General features: G+C 42.3%; 2 protein-coding genes across 9 annotated transcripts in view; both read left to right on the top strand.

Annotated features, from left to right (window-relative positions):
- Positions 1 to 800: 800 nt before the first annotated feature.
- On the top strand, positions 801 to 9,091 carry gpatch2 (G patch domain containing 2). Of its 6 annotated transcripts, none has more exons than XR_007032275.1 (10): positions 801 to 995; positions 2,077 to 2,320; positions 3,036 to 3,574; positions 3,981 to 4,045; positions 4,253 to 4,450; positions 5,124 to 5,244; positions 5,614 to 5,700; positions 5,964 to 6,028; positions 6,246 to 6,334; positions 7,776 to 7,827. XR_007032275.1 is itself a non-coding variant. In XM_047338056.1 (10 exons), the coding sequence occupies exons 1-10, from the start codon at positions 946 to 948 to the stop codon at positions 7,943 to 7,945; spliced, it is 1,578 nt and encodes a 525-aa protein (XP_047194012.1). In that variant the 5' UTR covers positions 802 to 945; the 3' UTR covers positions 7,946 to 9,091. The 6 variants fall into 6 exon arrangements, 4 of the variants coding, with proteins under 4 accessions (XP_047194012.1, XP_047194014.1, XP_047194011.1 ...); XR_007032276.1 differs by having other exon boundaries at positions 7,779 to 7,822; XM_047338056.1 differs by having other exon boundaries at positions 802 to 995; positions 5,661 to 5,700; positions 7,779 to 9,091.
- Positions 9,092 to 11,102: 2,011 nt separating this feature from the next.
- The window catches only part of LOC118099350 (estrogen-related receptor gamma), a 29,648-nt gene continuing 21,017 nt past the window's right edge, over positions 11,103 to 19,733 (top strand). The window contains exon 1 of one of the 3 annotated variants that reach the window (XM_035143867.2): positions 11,103 to 11,206. Coding sequence is in view for 1 of the 3 variants with exons in the window: in XM_035143865.2 (XP_034999756.1) it covers positions 19,564 to 19,619 (56 nt within the window). In the remaining 2 variants the exon portion in view is untranslated. Of the gene's footprint in view, positions 11,207 to 11,244; positions 11,426 to 19,241; positions 19,620 to 19,733 lie in introns of those variants that run through there. The other 2 variants (XM_035143866.2, XM_035143865.2) reach the window with 2 other exon arrangements.

The raw sequence follows: 19,733 nt of genomic DNA, 5'->3' as shown, positions 1-19,733 counted from the left end.
AGTGGTAAATATTTCATTATGTAACGCTGTGTTGTTGCTGACCCACCACTCAAATTCATGGAGCACCTGTTGCATTAGTATGAGAGTCACTGGTGCCCGGTGACTCTTCCACTGACCACTGCAATTAATATGACACGATGTTTACTGATGAGTTTGAACTGGTGACCTTTGGTAAGTATCTGATGTCACTCTGCATCTGTGACACGCTCATTTTGAAACTGCACCGCCCTCCCCTGTTCACAGAAGGTAAATACAGCAGGTTCGATCATTAGGGCATGAAGATGCCTTCACTTGCTGTGTTAAAAAAAGTCTCCTACAAATAAGTAGGTATAGTATAGTACAGCATTGTCAAGCTTCATGCACCTTTAGTTGTTATTTAAAACAAAAAATGTAGAAAAACAAATTGCACCATCTTTGCCATGACCATGTCAGTGTGTCTACATGTCCACATACACCTCAGTTTTTGTTTTATTTCTTTTGTTTTTAGTGTTTTAAATAAAGTTAACCACACTTGGAGCTTTAAAAACACTGTTCTGTAGCTTTAATTAACTGTATGACTATAGACTGATCCAGATGTGCACACTCACCAGTTCTTTTTTTAATGTAGTGATAAAAACATCACATTATCAGCTATTGCAGTGTCACCATTGTGTGACAGGAGAGGAAAACTGCAGTAAAATAAATGTATGAATTATGACAACAATAAACAAACATAAAAAGCAAATACACAAACAATAAATGATCATTACTAGACGATGATAATAAAACGATGTGTCTTTTCTCTGCGGTCCCTAAAGGCAGCACGGTGCCTTCACGGTGTCCTCCTCTTGTCGCGTATTGATCAGTGCAGCCGCTGATCGGGCGCTTTGGTCAGGATGTGTTCGGCGGTGTGTCGCTGCCTGTCCGTTGTTTCTGGCTAAAGGTTCCCGGCACTTGGAGGCTTTAATGTTCCGAGCAGCTCATTTAAAAACCATCGGCAAAGCGGGAACCGGCTGGTAGGTGGTCTTCGAAAATCACTGAGACGTAACATATTGTTCACGTCCACTCCGGTGAATCAGCCGGCTGGAGACGGAGCTAGCCGCGTTAGCTAGGCTACGAGCTAGGCTACAAGCTAGGCTACAAGCCAGGGTGCTCTGGAAGCGTTTCTTCTCGGTTGTTTATTTCCCCGGCGACAGGCGTCAACGCTCCCAGACACGAACCCAGCGACTGTTTGTACCGAACGATGAGTTATTAGCTTTCGATGTTTCACAGCTGGACGTCTGCCGTAGTGGGCACAGCTAGCTAGCCGGAAAAAACGTTGCCCTTCAATGCTAACAACAACCAGAACCGCTAATTCGAGAAAAAGTCTTGCTAATTGTTTTAATGGCTGTGAAGTTTGCTAACATCGTCCCTGTCGCGTGTTGATTTTTGGTGGATTTATCAACGTAAGTACTGAGGAGTGACCTCGTCGCGCGATGGTCCCGTGAAGAGAGGATTACTGTGTGTTGTGTGCATAAATAATCACAGGGCTAATGTGAGTTTTCACAGCTAGCTACGTCCATCTTAAGCTGTTATCTTAAGATGGCTAGCTCTGCAGCTTAAGTTGGTAATGCTACTTTCACCGATCGCCAATAGCAAATCAGGTTCACTTAAAAAATGTCAACACTTTTTTTTACAGCCCTCTGTGCAAACCATCTCAGCCACAACTGTCTTGCACAAATTCTATCAAGATTAAAAAATATATATATCAAACAGGGATTAGTGAAATGCAAACTCGGTTAAGGTAATAAATTAGTGAAAAATACAATAAAGAAAGATTAGAAAATGTACAATGTAAACTAAATCTATGCAGTGTAACAGTATTGCAGAAATTAGTAGAAAACCTGAGTGAAACATGTATAGTTTACATGTTATGTTAAATCTCCTCACTCTGTTTGCACAATGCTTGCATATTGTGTTGATATATACTAAATCTTTTGCTATATTGCTCTTGATGAAAGAGCCCAGCCCTACTTATAAAGTATTTGCCCAATAAAACTAAACTTTGCAATGCTTGTGAGTGTTTAAACGGTGCCCCTCTATTTCCTCCACTTTCAGGCACTTTCACCGGACGATGGACGAGCTGGTCCATGACCTGGTGTCAGCACTGGAGGAGAGCTCGGAGCAAGCAGCTCGCGGCGGGTTCGGGGACGGAGGGGACCATGCTCTGGCAGTGGGCTGCCTGCTGAAGAGGCAGGCTCGAAAGCGGAGGGGCAGAAAGCGGCGCTCGGACAACCCGCACCCACCCTGGGAGACGGGCCACCTCAGCGAGGGCTCAGAGTCCAGCGTGGAAGAACATAAGGTGAGGTGGGGCGGGTGGATGGAGGGCAATGTTTCATCCCCGGTTAAGATCCTGTGTCAATAAACTGACTGAAGGGTCTTTAAGCAAAACACTTCAGACAGACTTACAGTTTGCCTCACCCTGCTCTTTTGAGAAGCACAGGTAAAGAATACGTTGGTGTTGCTCTCTCTAGTGCTCTTGTCAAAACATAATTAAGTGATTTTTCTCAAGAAACAGCTGGAGAACAACAACAGCTGATAAATAGAGATTAGTTTTCCCCTCTGTTTCTTTGTTTGCAGACTGAAACTTATTTTGTGTCCAAATTAAGTTTCTAAAAACTTAAGTTTAAAGTCCTGAAAACGACAGATCTCGTCAGTGATTCAGGGAGGTTTTTTGTCATTACTTTTTTTTTGTCAACAATTTGCTCACTTTGACTTAAAGTGAGGAGTTAACCCTTAATGTGGTCAGGTCTTATCCTTTGGTAACTCTAAATAACGTCACCACACAAAGTAATGATTCTTTGTTGTCTTATGGGCATAAAGAATATTTGGACAATGACACAATCCATTTTTTATGATTATACAAATTTCCTCCCATCCAAATGTGTCGTTGGCCCATTCATTTAGCCTCAGTCTGCTGTTGTTTATCCAAAGTGACATCCCTACACTTTTTTCAAGTATCTTATTTTAGCGCCAGCATCACAGTCTATAATTTACCACATGAACATTGGTTGCAGGACTACCGTGCCAGTACAGGAGGCGTTTCTGCTGCCAACAGCCATGCCCGGGACAACAGTGACTCAGATGAACAGCTCGGCCCCAAACGGCGCACCCCCCTCACTGCTGACACGGGGCGAAGCAAGCGGCCGCTTTGGCCGGATGACCTGGGCGTCCTGGGGTCTGCAGAGGGAACTCGCAGCCTCAGGCGGCGACGTAAGGTCAAACGTATGGCTGTGGACCCACCTGTTGAACCAGAACCGTCATCATCCACCATGTTGGGGCCTCCACCTGTCCCCAAAGCCCGTGTGGGTGGAAGGCCACATAGACTGGGTATGAATGAGGACATGGCTGCCATGGAGCTGTGTGGAGGTGGTCAGGGAGGAAAGAACAGGGTGAAGAAGAGGAAAATGACCACACACAGGATGGGAATGGAGGCCACAGATGAAGGGGTGGTGGTGGAGAGTGAGGACACCATCTCTTCACCGATGGAAGGGTCCAAAGACAAAATGGAGTTGGAGGAGCAAAAGGGCTCGGATGAGGACATGAGTGACAGGTGGTTAGTGTTTTCACTTTTGTTTTCTTTTTATGCCTTGTGCTGCAAGACGTTTCGGTGAGGTTGTTTGTGAGCTAGGGTTGTTCCGATAGAAATGTTCTGCACCAACTTTCAAAAACTCTCAGATATCAAGAGCCGGTGTAGAACTTTTGGTCACTGTTATCATCCTGTGTATTTATTCTTTGATCAGAAAGTTCCTGGCGTAAACAAATTCTATTTTTGCCAATATCAGACACATTTTTCAGGCCATCTTCCTTTTACAACTGCTTGTGTTTGGAAAACATATAAATCTGAGAATCTTGACTACAAAATCTAGCAGATTTTTTCTCAAGTAGAAAGTTTGTCTTCCTGTATTCAATGTCTTCAGTTATGTATTTTTCTATTCCTATTTCTGCTTTTTCCTTTGCAGTGAAACCAGCAGTGTCAGTAACAGCAGTGACGGTGGCCTCTACACCAATGATGAAGGAAGACAAGGTAAAACTTACTCAGTTTTCTCTTAAATTATGGGTTGGACTGACAAACCCCATTGTATTTGTTCGGTATAGATCATATCAATATAGATCATCTAGTAAGGGGCACTTGTTATTAGTTTGAGTGCAGCCTGAAAGTGCATTGGAACAGAACTAAAATGCATGTGAATTAGTGCTCATGAACCAGGGGTCTCTATCCTCCCTCCTCCAGCTGACGACGAGCAGAGCGACTGGTTCTACGAGGGGGAGCCGGGCTCTGGGTCGGGGCCCGGGGGTGCGTGTGGGATAGCGGGAGTGGTTCCCTGGTGGGAGAGGGAGACAGGGTCAGAGGAGCTGGACCTAGCTGACCCAGTCTTCAACAGCATCCTCACGGGATCCTTCCCACTCATGAGCTCTGGAGCACAGAGAGGTACAGAAGAAGCTCGTCTTTAAAGCTGCGGTATTATATTTATATGGTTCACATTTACAGTACAATCAAATCATGAGGGTTGAAACACACACTCACATACACTTTACGGTGTTATTGCAGTCTCACTCATGACCAGTAGGAGGCAAACACATCACACAGAATGATCAGCATTGAGGCAATAATATGTTGCTGTGTAGTAACTTTAGAGAGAAAACTCCTCTACCTATAGTGCTGGTGTTAACATGCAGCATCAAAGAGAAGCAATACCGGCCAATTTTTCTTTGTATTAAACATAGAAAGTGGTCATGACATTTGAATTATCTAATTATTTCTAATAATGCTCTTGTTCAAGGTTATACACAGAAACATGCAATTTCCCCCCAGTATTTTGAATACGCAATACAGTATCTTCACCGGCCACTTTACTGTGTAGCAGAAGTAATAAAACCAATTGGGATTTTTGTCTCCCATTAAATAAACCTGCCTATAATGAATATCCCACTGGCCCCTCCCTATGTTGTAACACATCTAGTTTAATGGGACACGATGAGTTGTCTCTCATCCAACATGAACTTTTCTCAATCTCGCATTCATCAAACTAGTCAAATTATTTCATTAATTATGCACTAAAACATGACTTCTGTTGCCAATGACCCTGTGCTATGTTTGTCAGGTTTCCAGGCCAGACTGAGCCGTCTCCATGGTAACCAGCAGGCGTCTGAGGCGGGGCTGCAGGGCAGCTCTGGCCAGGGCTTCAGCGACAGACTGGGAAGACAAAACCAGGACTCCCATGAGTGAGTTTCTGTCTTTATATAAGTTGTTGTTGATTCTGACTTGTCTGTTTATATCCTTGTTCATATTGTTTATTTCCAGTTAGTTTTTTTATCTGCTCTAAAATGGTTGAGACTGAAAAAGGCAGGTGCCACAGTTTTCTTCTAAAATCAACTCTGTCATACAAGTTCTAAAATGTAGTTTGTAGACCAGATAAAATTAAAACAAAATAGTTGTTCTGGTTCTTACAAATGAAGACTGGACAGTTTGTCAATAGTAGTTATTGTGCCTCCTCTGCCTTTGAATCAGAACGTGTTGTTGTGTGCTACCAGATTGTATTGAGTTGAATTAAATGTAATTTCTTTTTTTTCTTTTGCACTTTACCTCACCAGTAGTACCAGAGGTAAAGCCACCAATTACATTCTTATGTCTTCAACAGGCCGTGGTTTAGCTCAAGCTCGAGGAGAGAACACGGACAGGTACTACCAATCAGCCAATTCTTAATTTCAGTATATACTGTATTTGTGTTTTCTTTTTAATTATAATAAAGTTTATGATTGAACTGTAAAATATCTGCCAATGTATCAGAATTCCCCTGTTAATTTTGGTATCGGGCGCTTGTTGAAATGCAGTGTATAGATTTGGATCTTTTAAAAGGAAAGTGTTATTGCAACCATAACTTTCTAATTGCTGCAACATTAACTCTAGTTTTCCCTCTTCCTTCTTTCACCTCCACTTGCAGTTGCACTGGGACCCGCGGTCAGACAGGGGGCATCGGAGGAGCTGCTCAGTAAAAACAGCCAGCAGGTAAGAACCACATTTAAATGAAACCACAGATGATTTATTACCAGATTAATTTCCTTTAGTAGCCGTATTTGTCTCTGCCGCAGTCTCGTCGACATAACTCCCTGTAGGTTTTCACATAGTTTGATGCTGTTTTTCAGGCAAACATTACGCTCTGTAGTGTTATTTGAGATCAGACTAATGCTGTCATATTTTTTTTTCTGCCCGGCTGCTTTTGCAGACAGACCAGCGGGCACCTGGGGTCTCTATGTACAGGGGATGTCAAGCGGAGGCGAAAAGCAGCCCCCCTCGGTTCCACTGCCCCCCCAGGTATTGGACGCACACCTAGCTACACCTAACACGCCATCTGGCACTTATTACCAACTGCCCCTTTCGTTGTAATTTTGGCTCCCGTTTTCGCTCTTGTTCCCTTCCCCCTGTTGGTAAAGCTCAGTATGTTTGCCAGCCTGCTTTACTCCTCGCCGGCTGTCTCGCACATACGCTGATGCAAACACAGGGGACTGGGAGAAGAAGTGAGGTTTTCAGTTCCCATTTTTAAAAGGGTTAATTGAGATAATCTTTATTTTGCTTCCTCTCCATCTTCCTCTCTCTCATTTTTGAACCCAGCTTTAGTTCCAAACCCCCTTTGCGCCTAAGCTTTGTTGGACAAGTGTCAGCTGGCTTAGACATGCTGTTAGAGCCAAGATACTGGATTAGCTCTTAGCTAACTAACACTTGTGTACCAGCATCCCCCCCCCAAAACCACCCTCCTGGGCTGGTTGATGCTCGAGGAGGAGGAAGGTGGAGGCAGCAAAACCTAATGGTCTCGGGCCAAAGTCACATTTTAAGATATGTTAATTTACATCTTGACACCAGAATTTAAACAGAAGCTTGTTCAACAATCACGTATGTTTGAGTGCAGGTTTAAGCTCCTATTTTCTGCCTAATCCCTGACCTGACACGCAATTGTTAAATGAGAAACAGAAAGAACACCAAAGAAAGGTTAGACAGCCATAAAAAAGTAAAACAAACGGTATCCAAATAATTTGGTCCCTACTTTTTCACTGTGGTTACTTACAAAATGTAATAAAACCAGTTTAAAGTACCCATTACATATTGTTGATGAAATTCCGTTGTTGTAAAAGGGATACAGTCAGTATGGAGCAGGTCTGATGCTCGATCAGGACCAGTAGGTGCTGCTCTCACAGCAGAATGGAGGAATGGTCCGGCCAGATTCACATCATGACCATTTGGCTTGAACTCACCTGCGACCTGTCAATGTGTGAAAATGAACGACCGTAGGACAAGTAGCTTAAGTATTTTAATGGAGTGATGAGTGGAGGAGAGCCCTCAGTTTTTCCGATGTCTACAGAGGCTGCTAAATTACAAAATACACAAATATGTGGAACAAGAACAAGCATTTTAACTTTGAAATAGCTAAAAGCAAGATGTGCTGTTTTGTCTGAATGACGAGCTAAAACCCAAAGATATTCACTTTACTGTCATATAAGACAAAGAAAATAAGATAACTATCACTGTCATTTTTTTTACACTTTTCTGTAAAACAAACAAATTTAAAATTGCTAAATTATCAAAATATTTGCAGATAAATTTAGTAAATTGTCTAAACGTTAACTTGACTAACTGTTGCAGCTTTACGGTTTAATGCTATTAATTGTAATAGATCATAATTGGAAAATTTATCACAATTGCATCAATAAAAGATTTGTGCGAGTCTCCATCTTTTCTCACCTGTCACCTCTACTTTCAGTAGTGGTCGGAGAGAACGCTCCTCCCCTCCCAGACTCCAACATGGGGAGCCGCATGTTGCAGAGCATGGGCTGGAGCCCGGGGATGGGCCTGGGTCCAGGCGGAAGGGGCATGACGGAGCCCATCCGGGCCACCCAGAGACCCAAAGGAACAGGTCTAGGTTTCAACTGATCACCCGCCGTCTGGATGCTGAACCTGAAGAAGACTGGGACGAGACGTTCCAGGAGCCACAAGTAGGGACGGAGATGAACTGCTGCTTGGGCTGATAAACGTTTTAAAAAAAAAAAAAAAAGGTCCAGAATAATCCAGATGTGAGTCACAAGAGAAGGAGTGAGGCTTGTCCCAGAAACAGTCTGTGCTGAAAGAGGAACTTTCCCATATTGGGGAAACTGCAAGAAGCCTGTGAAAGTGAAAGACTGCAGCTGAGCTGGAGAAAACACTTCTTGCAAACACGTCCTGTCAAGAAACTCTACATTGGAAGAAATAAATGACATAATGCCTCATTGTTGGTGTGTAAAGCCGGCACACTGCCTCCGCCCTGTTACCTCAGACAGGCCTCAGACTCGAGGTGTTGTTCACCATTGACAGAGAGCAGCTGTGAAGATACTGCAGTTTGTTTTCAGTTAGTGATTTAATGATAAATAGCTCTTTCCGTATATTCTGGAAGAATTTTGGAATCAGAGACTGTTTGAGTAGATCATACCTCGAGATTTCTTAGGTTTGCGTTCATTGTGATGAAGTTAGGCTACACTGTATGGATGTGTGTTTCCCAATCAATTTTATAGTTCATTTAATGGAGGAAGTCATCAGATTTATTTTCTAACTATCCCCAAAATAAGAAAAGATAAAAAATCATGAACACAGATCTCTGTAAGCATGTGCAGCTGTGTCTGCTGCAGGTTTCTGCTGATGTGTATGAAGAAAACACATCTGTGGTTGAGGTGTATTATCCTGACTGTTTGTACTGAGCATGCAGTATTATCCTACCACGGCCATGCAGACGTTACACATACTGTTCATCAAAATAACTGTATGACAGTCAGGTTAAGAATCTCAGTGTTTCTATCGGAGATTGAATAAATATAGCTCGTTGCAGTTTCTGCAGAATTTGACAAAATGGCATATTGAAGGACACATTGAAGGACCCTACATAATCACGGTTCATAGGTGTTTTACTTGTTTTTGCTTGATTATCAGACCTTTTGTCAGGACTGTGGGTGAGTACAAACTGTAGTTCTCATCTAATCAGATGGAAATTAAAACAACTGTGTGGATGTGAAGGACCTTAATACAATTAAAGCAATAGAGGAACCACGATTTGAGTGATGTCTTTTATGTCTTTTTGTCGGCAACAGCCAGTGGCCGCATGTATCATCTTTCCGTGTTGTACGTCTCATTCTCATGAACATGATATCCAGAACGCCTTGTATTTATTCAAACTTGGTAAAAAAGTTTCAGATTTTGAAGGTCGAAGGTCAAGGTCGCTGTGACCTCACAATATGTTTTTTTTCGCTTGTGAACTTGACTTCAAAGCAACCCAGGGAATCCTTTCAAATTTAGTGCAAATAGTAATTTGCACTCAAGAATGAACTGACTAAAGTCATTTTGTCAGAGGTCAAGGTTGCCTCAGCTTAGTTTTCATGTTGGCTTTCCATCATAAATTGTTCTGAATAGTAATTTGAAATAGATTCAAGCCCAGCTGAGATATTGATGGAAATATAAGTGAGAAATTGTAAAGGAAATTGTACTGTAGCAGTACTATTTTTTTTCTAATCATGTCTTCTATTGAAAGCATTGAGCAGCAAAATTATAATTTTTCAGGTTATTTGGGATCATGGTCAATGACTCATTTGATAATTTGTTTCACTGAGAGCCCAACAGATGCTGGATTTTCTTTAGGCTGACTCATATGGTGTAATTAACAGTTTTCCAATTTCGCAACAATGGGGACTTTTCAAAATAAAATCTCATTAGAGTTTGATTTACTTATCAGTATGTCGATTACAAATGTCCGGACTCCAGCCCTGATCTGATAAAATATGTTGATTCTCTCATCTTCTTTTCACAGCAGACTTGACTTGTCATAGCAGGACAACCTGACTTAATAATAAGGTTGGCTCAGGTCTTTCAGTGAGTCAGCACCACAATCTGTATGAGGACATAAGCCTAATAAAATAAATACGGCCATGAAAAAGATCCGTAGCCGAATGAGTAGCAGTGAGTTCAGTAGATTTTAGCCCTGGGTTTCGCCTCTCAGGCTACAAGGTCATACAGCCTTATTAAAGTTATTGGATATGGAATATTGAATACTGAGGACTAAAGAACTGTTTAATTTTCTTTGTGACAAAATTGGAAATACAGCACCATCAGGTTTACATCCTGATGGTGATGGATAATCAAGCAAAAACAAGTAAAACACCTATGAACCGTGGTTATGTAGGGTCCTTTATTATCATTATCTAATTTTCTGGACAAGGAAGTGACTTAAAGGCACCCCCTCGGTATTTAAGAATAAAATCCATATCACCATAAACATTTTGGATTCTTTAAATATGTAAAATTAATATTTTTCATCAAAATATGTACACAGCATTTTATGTTACAGCTGAAAAATAAACTTTCTGAATAACTATAGATAAATCTTTCCCTTCTGCAATATCTTCTTTGTTATTGGCCAACATTAAAACCAATATCAATACTGTCATATGATAAAACCAATCAATGACCTCATATCGACCATGCTCCACTTTTCTATCACCAGTTAAATGTCAGGAACTCTCTCTGTGGTCTGCTATTGATCGATGATTATTTCCCATCAGTCTTATTTTTCACTCTGAAACAAAATACTGTAAAGTGAACCTGTTGAAGTACATTTTTATGTTCAGTGTGAATGAAGCTGGTTTCATTTCCAGTTCTCCCGACACCCATCGATTAAACAGACGACAAACCAGGAGAACTCTGGTCTGGGTGCTTCTGGGACAACACACACACACTCACACTCGCAGCTCTCTTAAAGAAAAGCTGTTAGCCATAACTGCTCATAAGAACATGCCCTTTAAACAACTCCGTCAACACATGCATCCATGTGCTGACTCAACAACACTGAAACATGATGCTCTCTCTCTCTCTCTCTCTCTCTCTCTCTCTCTCTCTCTCTCGCTCTCTCTCTCCCCCTCCCTCCCCTTTACTCTCCCTATTTCTCCCATCCTTGCAAGGCTGCAATAGAAAACCCTCCTGTATCCATGTGTCCTCTACGCTCCCTTCAACTCACCACCTCCCTCTGCATATGAGGGAATGCTGGCCGTGTTCTCCACACACACACACACACACACACACACTCCCCCCACCACCCCTTTCTCTTATACACACTTTTTTTCTGTCTGACACTCTCTCTCAGGACTCCCCTGCGAGCGAAGCCAGGCAGGCAGGCAGGTAGGTAAACTCAGCACTGGATCAGAGTGAGATGCTGAGAGGAGGAGAGAGAGAAAGGGGGGGATGTGTGTGTGTGTGTGTGTGTGTGTGCGCTGCTGCTGCTGCATCGCTGAGCTACAGAGACCGGAGGCAAGGAGAGCTGGAGCGTTTGTCCTTGAGACTGACTGACTGACTGCAGCTGTAGAGCGGAGGAGCAGCAGCCAGTGGATGAAACTGACCGTGAGTACTGAGCTAAAGCAAGAAGATGAGAGCATGGGGAGAAGTAGACGCAGGGTTTTTTTTCTCTTAATTGCAGCAAATGGACTGTTGTGGTTTTGTTCCTGTCTGCTTCGAAACAGTCCAGTGTGGTGTTTGAATGGAAACAGAGGTGTGTGTGTGTGTGTTTGTGTGCGTGTGTTTGTGTGTGTGTTCCTGACCAGGTAGAGGTCTGCTCTGCTCCCAGGTGAACTCATCTGTCAGGCTTTTTATTGGCTGCCATCGATACTTGCTTTCGAACCTATATTTGGGACTTTGTGAGCAGTTCAGCAATTTCTCAGTTTGTCCGCAGCAGCGTCCAGTTTCTTTGTGTGTGTGTGTGTGTGTTGTACAAAGATGTCAGTAAACACAACATTACTGTACATCGCTGCAGCTCGGCCCCCGCTCTCCTCGCTTCACTCTCCTTTACCTCGGCTTCTGTTGACAGATCGATAGTTATGCATCTATAATTGTAAGTCATCGTTTATGGCGACCCTCCAAAGCGACTCATTATCATGTGTAATCTTGCAGAAAATTACATTTTGACTGGTGTACCTCGGCGCAGCCAGGAGTCGCTGGACTGTGCCGCGCTGTGGCTAACTGGCCGAGGGTGGGGTTACTTGGGAGAGGACCCCCTCCTAAAGTCTGGAGAAGGGTGGGGTTGAGGGGAGCCATGAGGCAATTTGTGAGGAGGAGAGGGGGGGCCTTTCTTGTCAAATCTCGCCTTAAAGCCTGGAAATCCTTGCAACGCCCCTGGATGCAGCCATATGATGAGATGAGGAGGGACGGGAGGGAATTATTACGCAGAATTTCCATGAAAGACAAAAAGAAGGACACAGAGAGAAAAGAGGGAGGAGAAGGAATCGGAGAAAGACAGATGAGAATCGGCGTTTGGCTCTCTCCGTGGTGTGGGGATGGTTTTGTGAGATGATACCGGCTCACCTGTGGAGCTGCTGACAGAATGTGTTAGGCCACGTCAGAGGGGGGGGGGGCCGGATGGACGGGGAGATAACAAGAAAGCTAAAAATGTGAATACACAACGCTGAGGTGGACCTTTTTTTTTTCTAAAACCAACATGAAAGGATCGATGTATGTGTGTGTCTGTGTTGATTTGTTGGCAGACATGCTGAACGACAGTCAGAGGGCACCTGTGGAGATAAAAGTGATATTATAAGTAGATGGTGGGCTGTGTGTTTGTTTAGGGGTGGTGGTGGGTTGGGGGGGTGCAATAGTCCCTGATATCAGCAGTGTGTGTGTGAGCTGAGACTCCCAGGATTCAGTGTGTGTCTTGCCCATACTGGCGGCTCCTCACCTGAGATAGGTCTGAGAGCAGATGTGTGTGTGTGTGTGTGTGTGTGTGTGTGTGTGTGTGTGTGTGTGTGTGTGTGTGTGTGTGTGTGTGTGTGTGTGTGTGTATAAGGGGGTTCACTTGAGTATTAGCATATCTGTTACACAAATTAAATATATATATATTATATATATATTTATAGAGACCAAACAAAAAAAGTAGCTTGATTATGTTTGCATTTAAAAGCCTATAGTCAAGTAAAAGAACAGAAGTATTATCAGCAAAATGTATTTAAAATATCATAAGTAAAAATACTATTCCTATTAAAAATACCATATTATTTTATTAGATTGCTAATTCTGATTCATAATTGCTAATTTTGTAGTTGGTGCAGGTGGAGCATTTTTAACTTTATTCAGTTTGGTAGATTAGTCAATCATTATCCCAACACATTGTCAAGGGTCACAACATAAACCAAAGGGTGGCACGGAAAATAATTTGGATTATTTCGTTTTTTCTTTAATAAACAATTTTTGTGTGGAATATTGGATAAATGTACGTCTTTGGACCTCAAACTGTTTGATTTAAATGAAACATTTGCAAAGTTTACATAGCAAATATTTAATCTCCCGACTACTACACAAGCTAAAAAGGTTAAGTACCACTGGTTCCTGGTGCAACGTACTGAAGCAGTAGAAAATGGAAATTCCTAAGACGCCTTATTTGGGTCTATTAAGATAAACTGCTGCAGTTAGGCACAAAATAAAAATGGAGAAAACTCAAGAGGAGCAAAAGAGAATGGAGAGATCCGACCTCCAGGATGAACAAATGAATAGACAAGAATAACAAAATTACAACATCAAGAGACAGAATGATGGAGAAAATGTCGGTTACTGGTAATAACCCTCCTGTTCAAATCATCTAGAGTTTGGTGAGCTGAGGCTAATGTCTGAAAGCAGACGTTGACCAGAATACAATGGGCTGCCTCTGTGGTAAAACACATTATAATGTTAGGACAGGCTTGGTTTCACAATCACATTAAGAACTTTTTGCCGCAGACGACGACGGCACAAGAGAACCAAACACACTATAGTTCCATCAGAGTCCTGAGTCAGCCCTTATCGAACTTGTGGTGAGCTCAAGGCTTTGTGGGAACCTGCTGTGAATGCCAGAGAAATTCCTCCACCAGGGGGCAATGCAGGCAAGTTATTTAACTATGTAAAACCAGGAGGCTGCCATTGCATAGTTTTAGTCTCAAATAGTCATAAAATGATCCCAAATTAGTTGTAATGAGACCCTGCTCGCCTGAGAGCCTTTGCTGTGCGTATACGTTTCCCCCGACTCACTTCCTCCCCTGTGGGACTGTAAGATCTAAAGATAAGTGAAAACCATTTGATGACCATTGACCCGCTGAGGAGCAGCAGCAGCAGCAGCAGCAGGTCCCAGTGTCTCTAAGTGACATTTCTATGGTTATGTTGCTTTAAGCTTCTCCCACAGGATTTCTAAGATTTCTGGCATGACTGTGTGTGTGTGTATGAGTGAGTGTGAGTGTGTGTGACCTCTGATCCCTGCACAGTGCGCCACAGATCGATGGAATGAAACCGATCCTGTTCCTGGTGCTCATCTGTCAGTCCATCATTTAATGCCTCATTTCCCTCCCATCCACCTGCAGTATTTTACCACATCAAACTGTAAATCATATAGATTGAAGATTTCACTATTTCTATATCATTACAGATCTCGTTTTTTTCTATCTTGCCATATCTGCATCTTCTTCTCTTTCTCTCCCTGCCGCCTCCCTCTCTTTCTACCCCCTTTTGTAACCCATTTATGTGTCTGAGAGGGTGTGTGTGTGTGTCGGAGCAGCGAGACAATGGTGTTTGCACACAGTGTCAATAGTCTTTCCCTCTGTCTCAGTAATTGATGGATGACTGGGAGTCAGGCATAAACTAAGCAGATTACACTCACGAGAGCTGAGGACTGATGCTAGTGTGTGTGTGTGTGTGTGTGTGTGTGTGTGTGTGTGTGTGTGTGTGTGTGTGTGTGTGTGTGTGTGTGTGTGTGTGTTGGAGTGGGGTTGGAGTGGGGTTGGAGTTACAGAGTGACTGTCCAGTTTTGGAAGTCAATTCGACAGCTGTCCCCCGGAGGATGAGATTTGGTGGCTATGAGTTTAGGGGATTGTAGAGGAAAAGGGTGAACACACACACACACACACACACACACACACACACACACACACACACACACACACACACACACACACACACACACACACACACACACACACACACACACACACACACACACACATTTCCCTTGTCTTCAGAGAAAACTGGATGCATCTGGTGTTGGGTCAATAGCTGGCAGCAGCTGGGTGCTGTGTTATTGAACTCCTGTCTTCAGTTCGGCCTCGACAGTGTAAAAATAGTTTTGATGTTTAACTGTAGCCTCGTGTGTTCGGTTTCATTTGCTGCATTTAACTCGTTTCTGGTTCTTGTCGTCTCTGGACTTTGTTTTGTCTCATGTCCTCGTCCTGTGTGCTGAGTTTACAGTCTGCTTTTGTTGGGCTTTTTTGTGCTTTTGATGTTTTAATTTCTTTTTCTTAAATTGCCGTAACTTAGGCATTTCTCGTTACCTATTGATCGTCATCTATACAGACACAATATATCTGCTATAAATTACATCACATTACCATACCACATCCTTCCACCAAGATTCCTGGAAATCCATCCAGTAGTTTTTGTGTAACAGACAAACGCCAAGTGAGAACATAACCTCCTTGGTGGAGGAAAACGATTTATCAGTCTAGCTATATATATATATATATATATATATATATATATATATATATATATATATATATATATATATATAATAGATGCTTATTAGGCGAACAACAGAAGAATAATAATAGAACTAGTAAAGCACTTACCAAGGAAAGACGTCAGTAACTGAAGGGAAAGTAAAAGCTTTTCTCTGCTTTATATCCACATGAACGGAATATAGTTGAGTTTTGAGCTGTTGTTGGAACAAAAGAAATAAAAGTAAAATAATTACCATATCCTGGGGCAGCTGTGGCCGCTTGTCCATTAAGTGAAAGGAATTAAGCGATTCCTGGCTGTTCCAGTCCACATGTCGACCCCACATGGGATTTGGATGTGTGTAAGAACAAAACGCTAGGTGTATGAATGGGTGAATGTATACTGTGATGTAAAAGGCTTTGAGGGGTTGTTATAGAAAATTCCGTCCATTTTACCAAAGACATTTCACCTAAAACCATAAACGTCAACTTCATGATAGAGAAAGTCTTATGCTAATCCGTTCTTGGAAATGTGGCTAATAGTTTGATAGTTTATTTAACACAAAGATAATCTTCTCCAGCAGCTCTACTCTGAATTTATTTATCCTGCACTCGTTTGATGATAATTCTTCAATGGACCCGATTAAGTTCAATGAGTACAGCTGAAGTTTTTAGTTCTATCACTTCCTCTCAGGAGATAATCAGAGAAAATAAACTGTTCTTTCCTTCAAGTGCTTCACCTGACGCCAGCGTGGCCTGACTCCAGTGTGCCGCACCATTGTTGTGCTGTGTGAAGACGGCTCAGCTGGTGCCAAGGAAAATATCAGCCGCTGATAAATAACTAATTAATCGCTGTTGTAATTTCAACACGCACTTTTCCTCTTGGTGAATAAAAAGCCTGGCACAGATAAGAGCCACTTCTCTTAACATCAACATTCAGTTTCCTAAATGGTTTATAGAAGATAATGTTTTTAAGTGATACATTAACTTTAGATCTGATACGATACGAGCACTCTGTCTGGCTTTTTGTATTTTTTACGATTGAGATAAAAGCATCTGACTCTTTATCTGTGTTTTTTTTGCATGTGCTACCTCCTCTGTTTGCACATGCTTGCGTCCATGTTTGTTTGCACATGTAGCATGTCTGAGTGTGGCCCGCTTTAATTCGGTGTGTGTTTCTCCTGGCCGGGTGTTTCATGTTGGTGCATAATGAGATAAGGCCCACTCCACGCAGTCTGCTGTCTGGCACTTTATCTGGCCAGAAGATTAGCACAGGTGATTTCATTCCTGGAGGCCGGTGAGGCCGGGGGTCAGCTCGGAGCAGGACGTCATGTCGATGACAGAGGGAGCGACGGAGCGAGACTGACATGAAAAAAAGTAGCCGAAACTCGGAGGCTCTGCGAGGACTAAACTCCCTTTGACATGTGTACGGCTGAAATGTGGTTTCAAACTGTGATTCATCTGGGGAATTTTCCGACTGAAGATAGTTGTTCTTGCATCGCCATATGTTGGGAGACGCGGGGAGCAACTTTTTCTCTGCTCAGTGAAGGATATTTGACAAATTTGGAAAGAAAAACATAAAAACAATGTTCACTATATTCACTGTGTTTAGATTTTCTTCACTTTTAAATCTCTGGGATTTTCTGACCTTGCAAATGAAACTGCATATTCCACATCCGCTTTTTGTAAATTCTTCATTCAGAACCAGATACCTGATCCTGATCCAATAATCTACATGTATTAATTACAATACTGCACCATACCCATCATTTATTCAATGCTCCATCCCACGCACTCACACATATACCAGTATATGACGCTGGGGCCTCAGGGTTTTTAGTGTTGTGTGACTGATCACTGTACAAAGTTTGTAACCTTAACTGACTTCCAGCTTTTACATTTATCTGATCTAATCAGCTGTGGCCCTGTGCCTAATGTGGTGCTTTTTGCCTTTCGCTTACAACCCACACGTGCACACAAACTTAGAAGCACAGTAAGTAGTACCTGGCACTATGCTCGACGGAAAACAAGGAGACCAGAGCAACGTTTAGAAATGTAATTTCATCCTTCAATCTCAGTGTTAATATTAAAGCTCATTGGTGTACGCTTTAGCATGTGTGCTAGTGCTGCTGCGCCACTGCTGCAAAATAAGTAAAATATGTTTTTATCGATCACATGAAATTAATTGAAAACCTCAATTAAACCGATTTTTTTTTCTCAATTTAATAGAACTTAAATTGATTTCTGTGTACATGAAATGTATTAAATAGTACCATGAATTAATACCAGTCATGAAACAGTAATTCACTAAATCAGTCCACTAATGAATCATGTACTTTCTCCTGTGAGAGTTACAGTCGGAGTTTGCAGCTGAGACCTGTGCAGCCTGTGGTCACTACGTCCTGATCCACTTAACAGACAGATCCACATCCGACCAGCAGGTCATCCACAATCCCTCTGTGCAGACACACAAACACACAATTGTACACACACAAAACCACACTTACAGTGAGGGTGTGTTGAGATACGTTGAGATTCCCTCTTTTAAGGGATAGTTCACTGAAAAATGAAAATTCACTCATTATCTACATGGCTTGCGGACACTTGGGAGACACCACACGAGCAGTATGGAGACATGTTAGGTTTTTTCTGTTGTCTTATTACGTCTGAAGTCTCGGTAAGCTCTTACTTCAATTGTATCAGATTCAGCTGCTACAAAGTTTACTTCTGAGACTCCAGAAGCGTTTTATTGACTTAAACACTTCACCAGCACCATCGGCATAGTGGCGAGTAGATGATGAGTGAATTTTCATTTTTCAGTGAACTATCCCTTTCAAGGTCACGGGTCAAATTCCAATCCTGATGGTGACCTGGTACATTAAGCTTGATTAGGGACTTTAAAGATATAATATGATACAATTCTGAATTGAAATGTCTAAAAACAACGTATGTTATATTTTCTGCCGACTTGTGTTCTTACATTATCCAAATTTATTTGTCTGAGATGCCGTGAGGTCGATTTTCATCAGCAATGGTCATGAAGAACTCCCATGATCTTATGCTGCTTCACGATATCGCCAAACTAAGTCTTTTGTTAACGTTTTGATTGCGAGACCCCTAGTGGCCGAAGTTACATGTTGTGCCTTTAATTGATCATTTGTTTGTGGATTGACTTCACTATGAATCCACCAAGCATGATTAATTTAACTGAAAACAACATTTATCTCATTATTTTTACCCTTAGAAAACCTTTTAGACCATATTACAGATTTTCAGTAGGGGAAATATATAATTGTAAATTAAATTACTCTTATGAATGTGTGTTTTTGGGGAAGTAGAAGAGATACTTTTTGAAATATATATATATTTATACATTTAGAGGTACGTAATGTCTATCAATCCATCCATTATCTATACAGAGAGGCGGGTGATAGGTCGCCAGTCAATCACATGGGAGATGATCATGTATCGTGTGACATTTTATATCAATTAATATGACAAAACAAGCTGCTAATAAGTTACAATTCACCTTCTCCTTTCTTGTGCTAAGAACTTAAACCAGTTAAACTACCACATCCTCACTTGTCATACAGTATTATCCACCTGCCCCGGGGAGAGGCTGCCTCTCATTGGCTCAGGGTCGCAGCCAATCAGCTGCCAGCTCTGCCATGTGGGAGGAAGCCCATTCAAATGTGTGTGGCTGTGTATTCATGAGGGCTGGGGCATTGCTGGGAGACCCTTGTCACAACAGACAGGACTTCAAAGAGGAACAGCTGGCCTGAGGCTGCTACTGAGAAGTGTGAGTGGTAAGAAGACAGGGAGACAGACAAGAGGAGCTGAACGTGTGATACAGCACGAGAGAGGGCAGTAGATGGAGACAAAGTTTGGATTCAGAATAAAGAGAAAGTGAGAAAAACAGAGGCTGTAGAGGAGAAGGAGCAGAACAGATAGGAGATCCAGAGAAGTCAGGACAGAAGCGGACGTCCCCCGGACACAACCTTTCTCTCTTATCCGGAGCATGGTGGCAGAGTGCACATGGATTTAGTCGACCTCTACCTCCCAGAGTGTTTCACCTACCACTCTGACACAGAGTAAGTCCTCTCTCGTTGACTCCACTTAGGATGATGGGAGCGCTTTCACCTGAACCACTGTCTCACAGGTTCAGTATTAATGACTGACAGCTTCTCTGTGATGTGTGGTCTTTG

Source organism: Hippoglossus stenolepis, chromosome 20 (assembly GCF_022539355.2).
Source record: "Hippoglossus stenolepis isolate QCI-W04-F060 chromosome 20, HSTE1.2, whole genome shotgun sequence".
Lineage (NCBI taxonomy): Eukaryota > Metazoa > Chordata > Actinopteri > Pleuronectiformes > Pleuronectidae > Hippoglossus > Hippoglossus stenolepis.
The sequence above is the reverse complement of the archived record's forward strand: the minus strand, read 5'-3'. Positions and strand labels throughout refer to the sequence as shown.

Coding starts and splice junctions, on each gene's coding strand:
- gpatch2 (XM_047338054.1), top strand. CDS start 946: ATGTTCCGAGCAGCTCATTTAAAAACCATCGGCAAAGCGGGAACCGGC. Junction 2,321..3,035: donor CCAGCGTGGAAGAACATAAG/GTGAGGTGGGGC, acceptor CATTGGTTGCAG/GACTACCGTGCCAGTACAGG. Junction 4,451..5,123: donor GAGCTCTGGAGCACAGAGAG/GTACAGAAGAAG, acceptor TATGTTTGTCAG/GTTTCCAGGCCAGACTGAGC.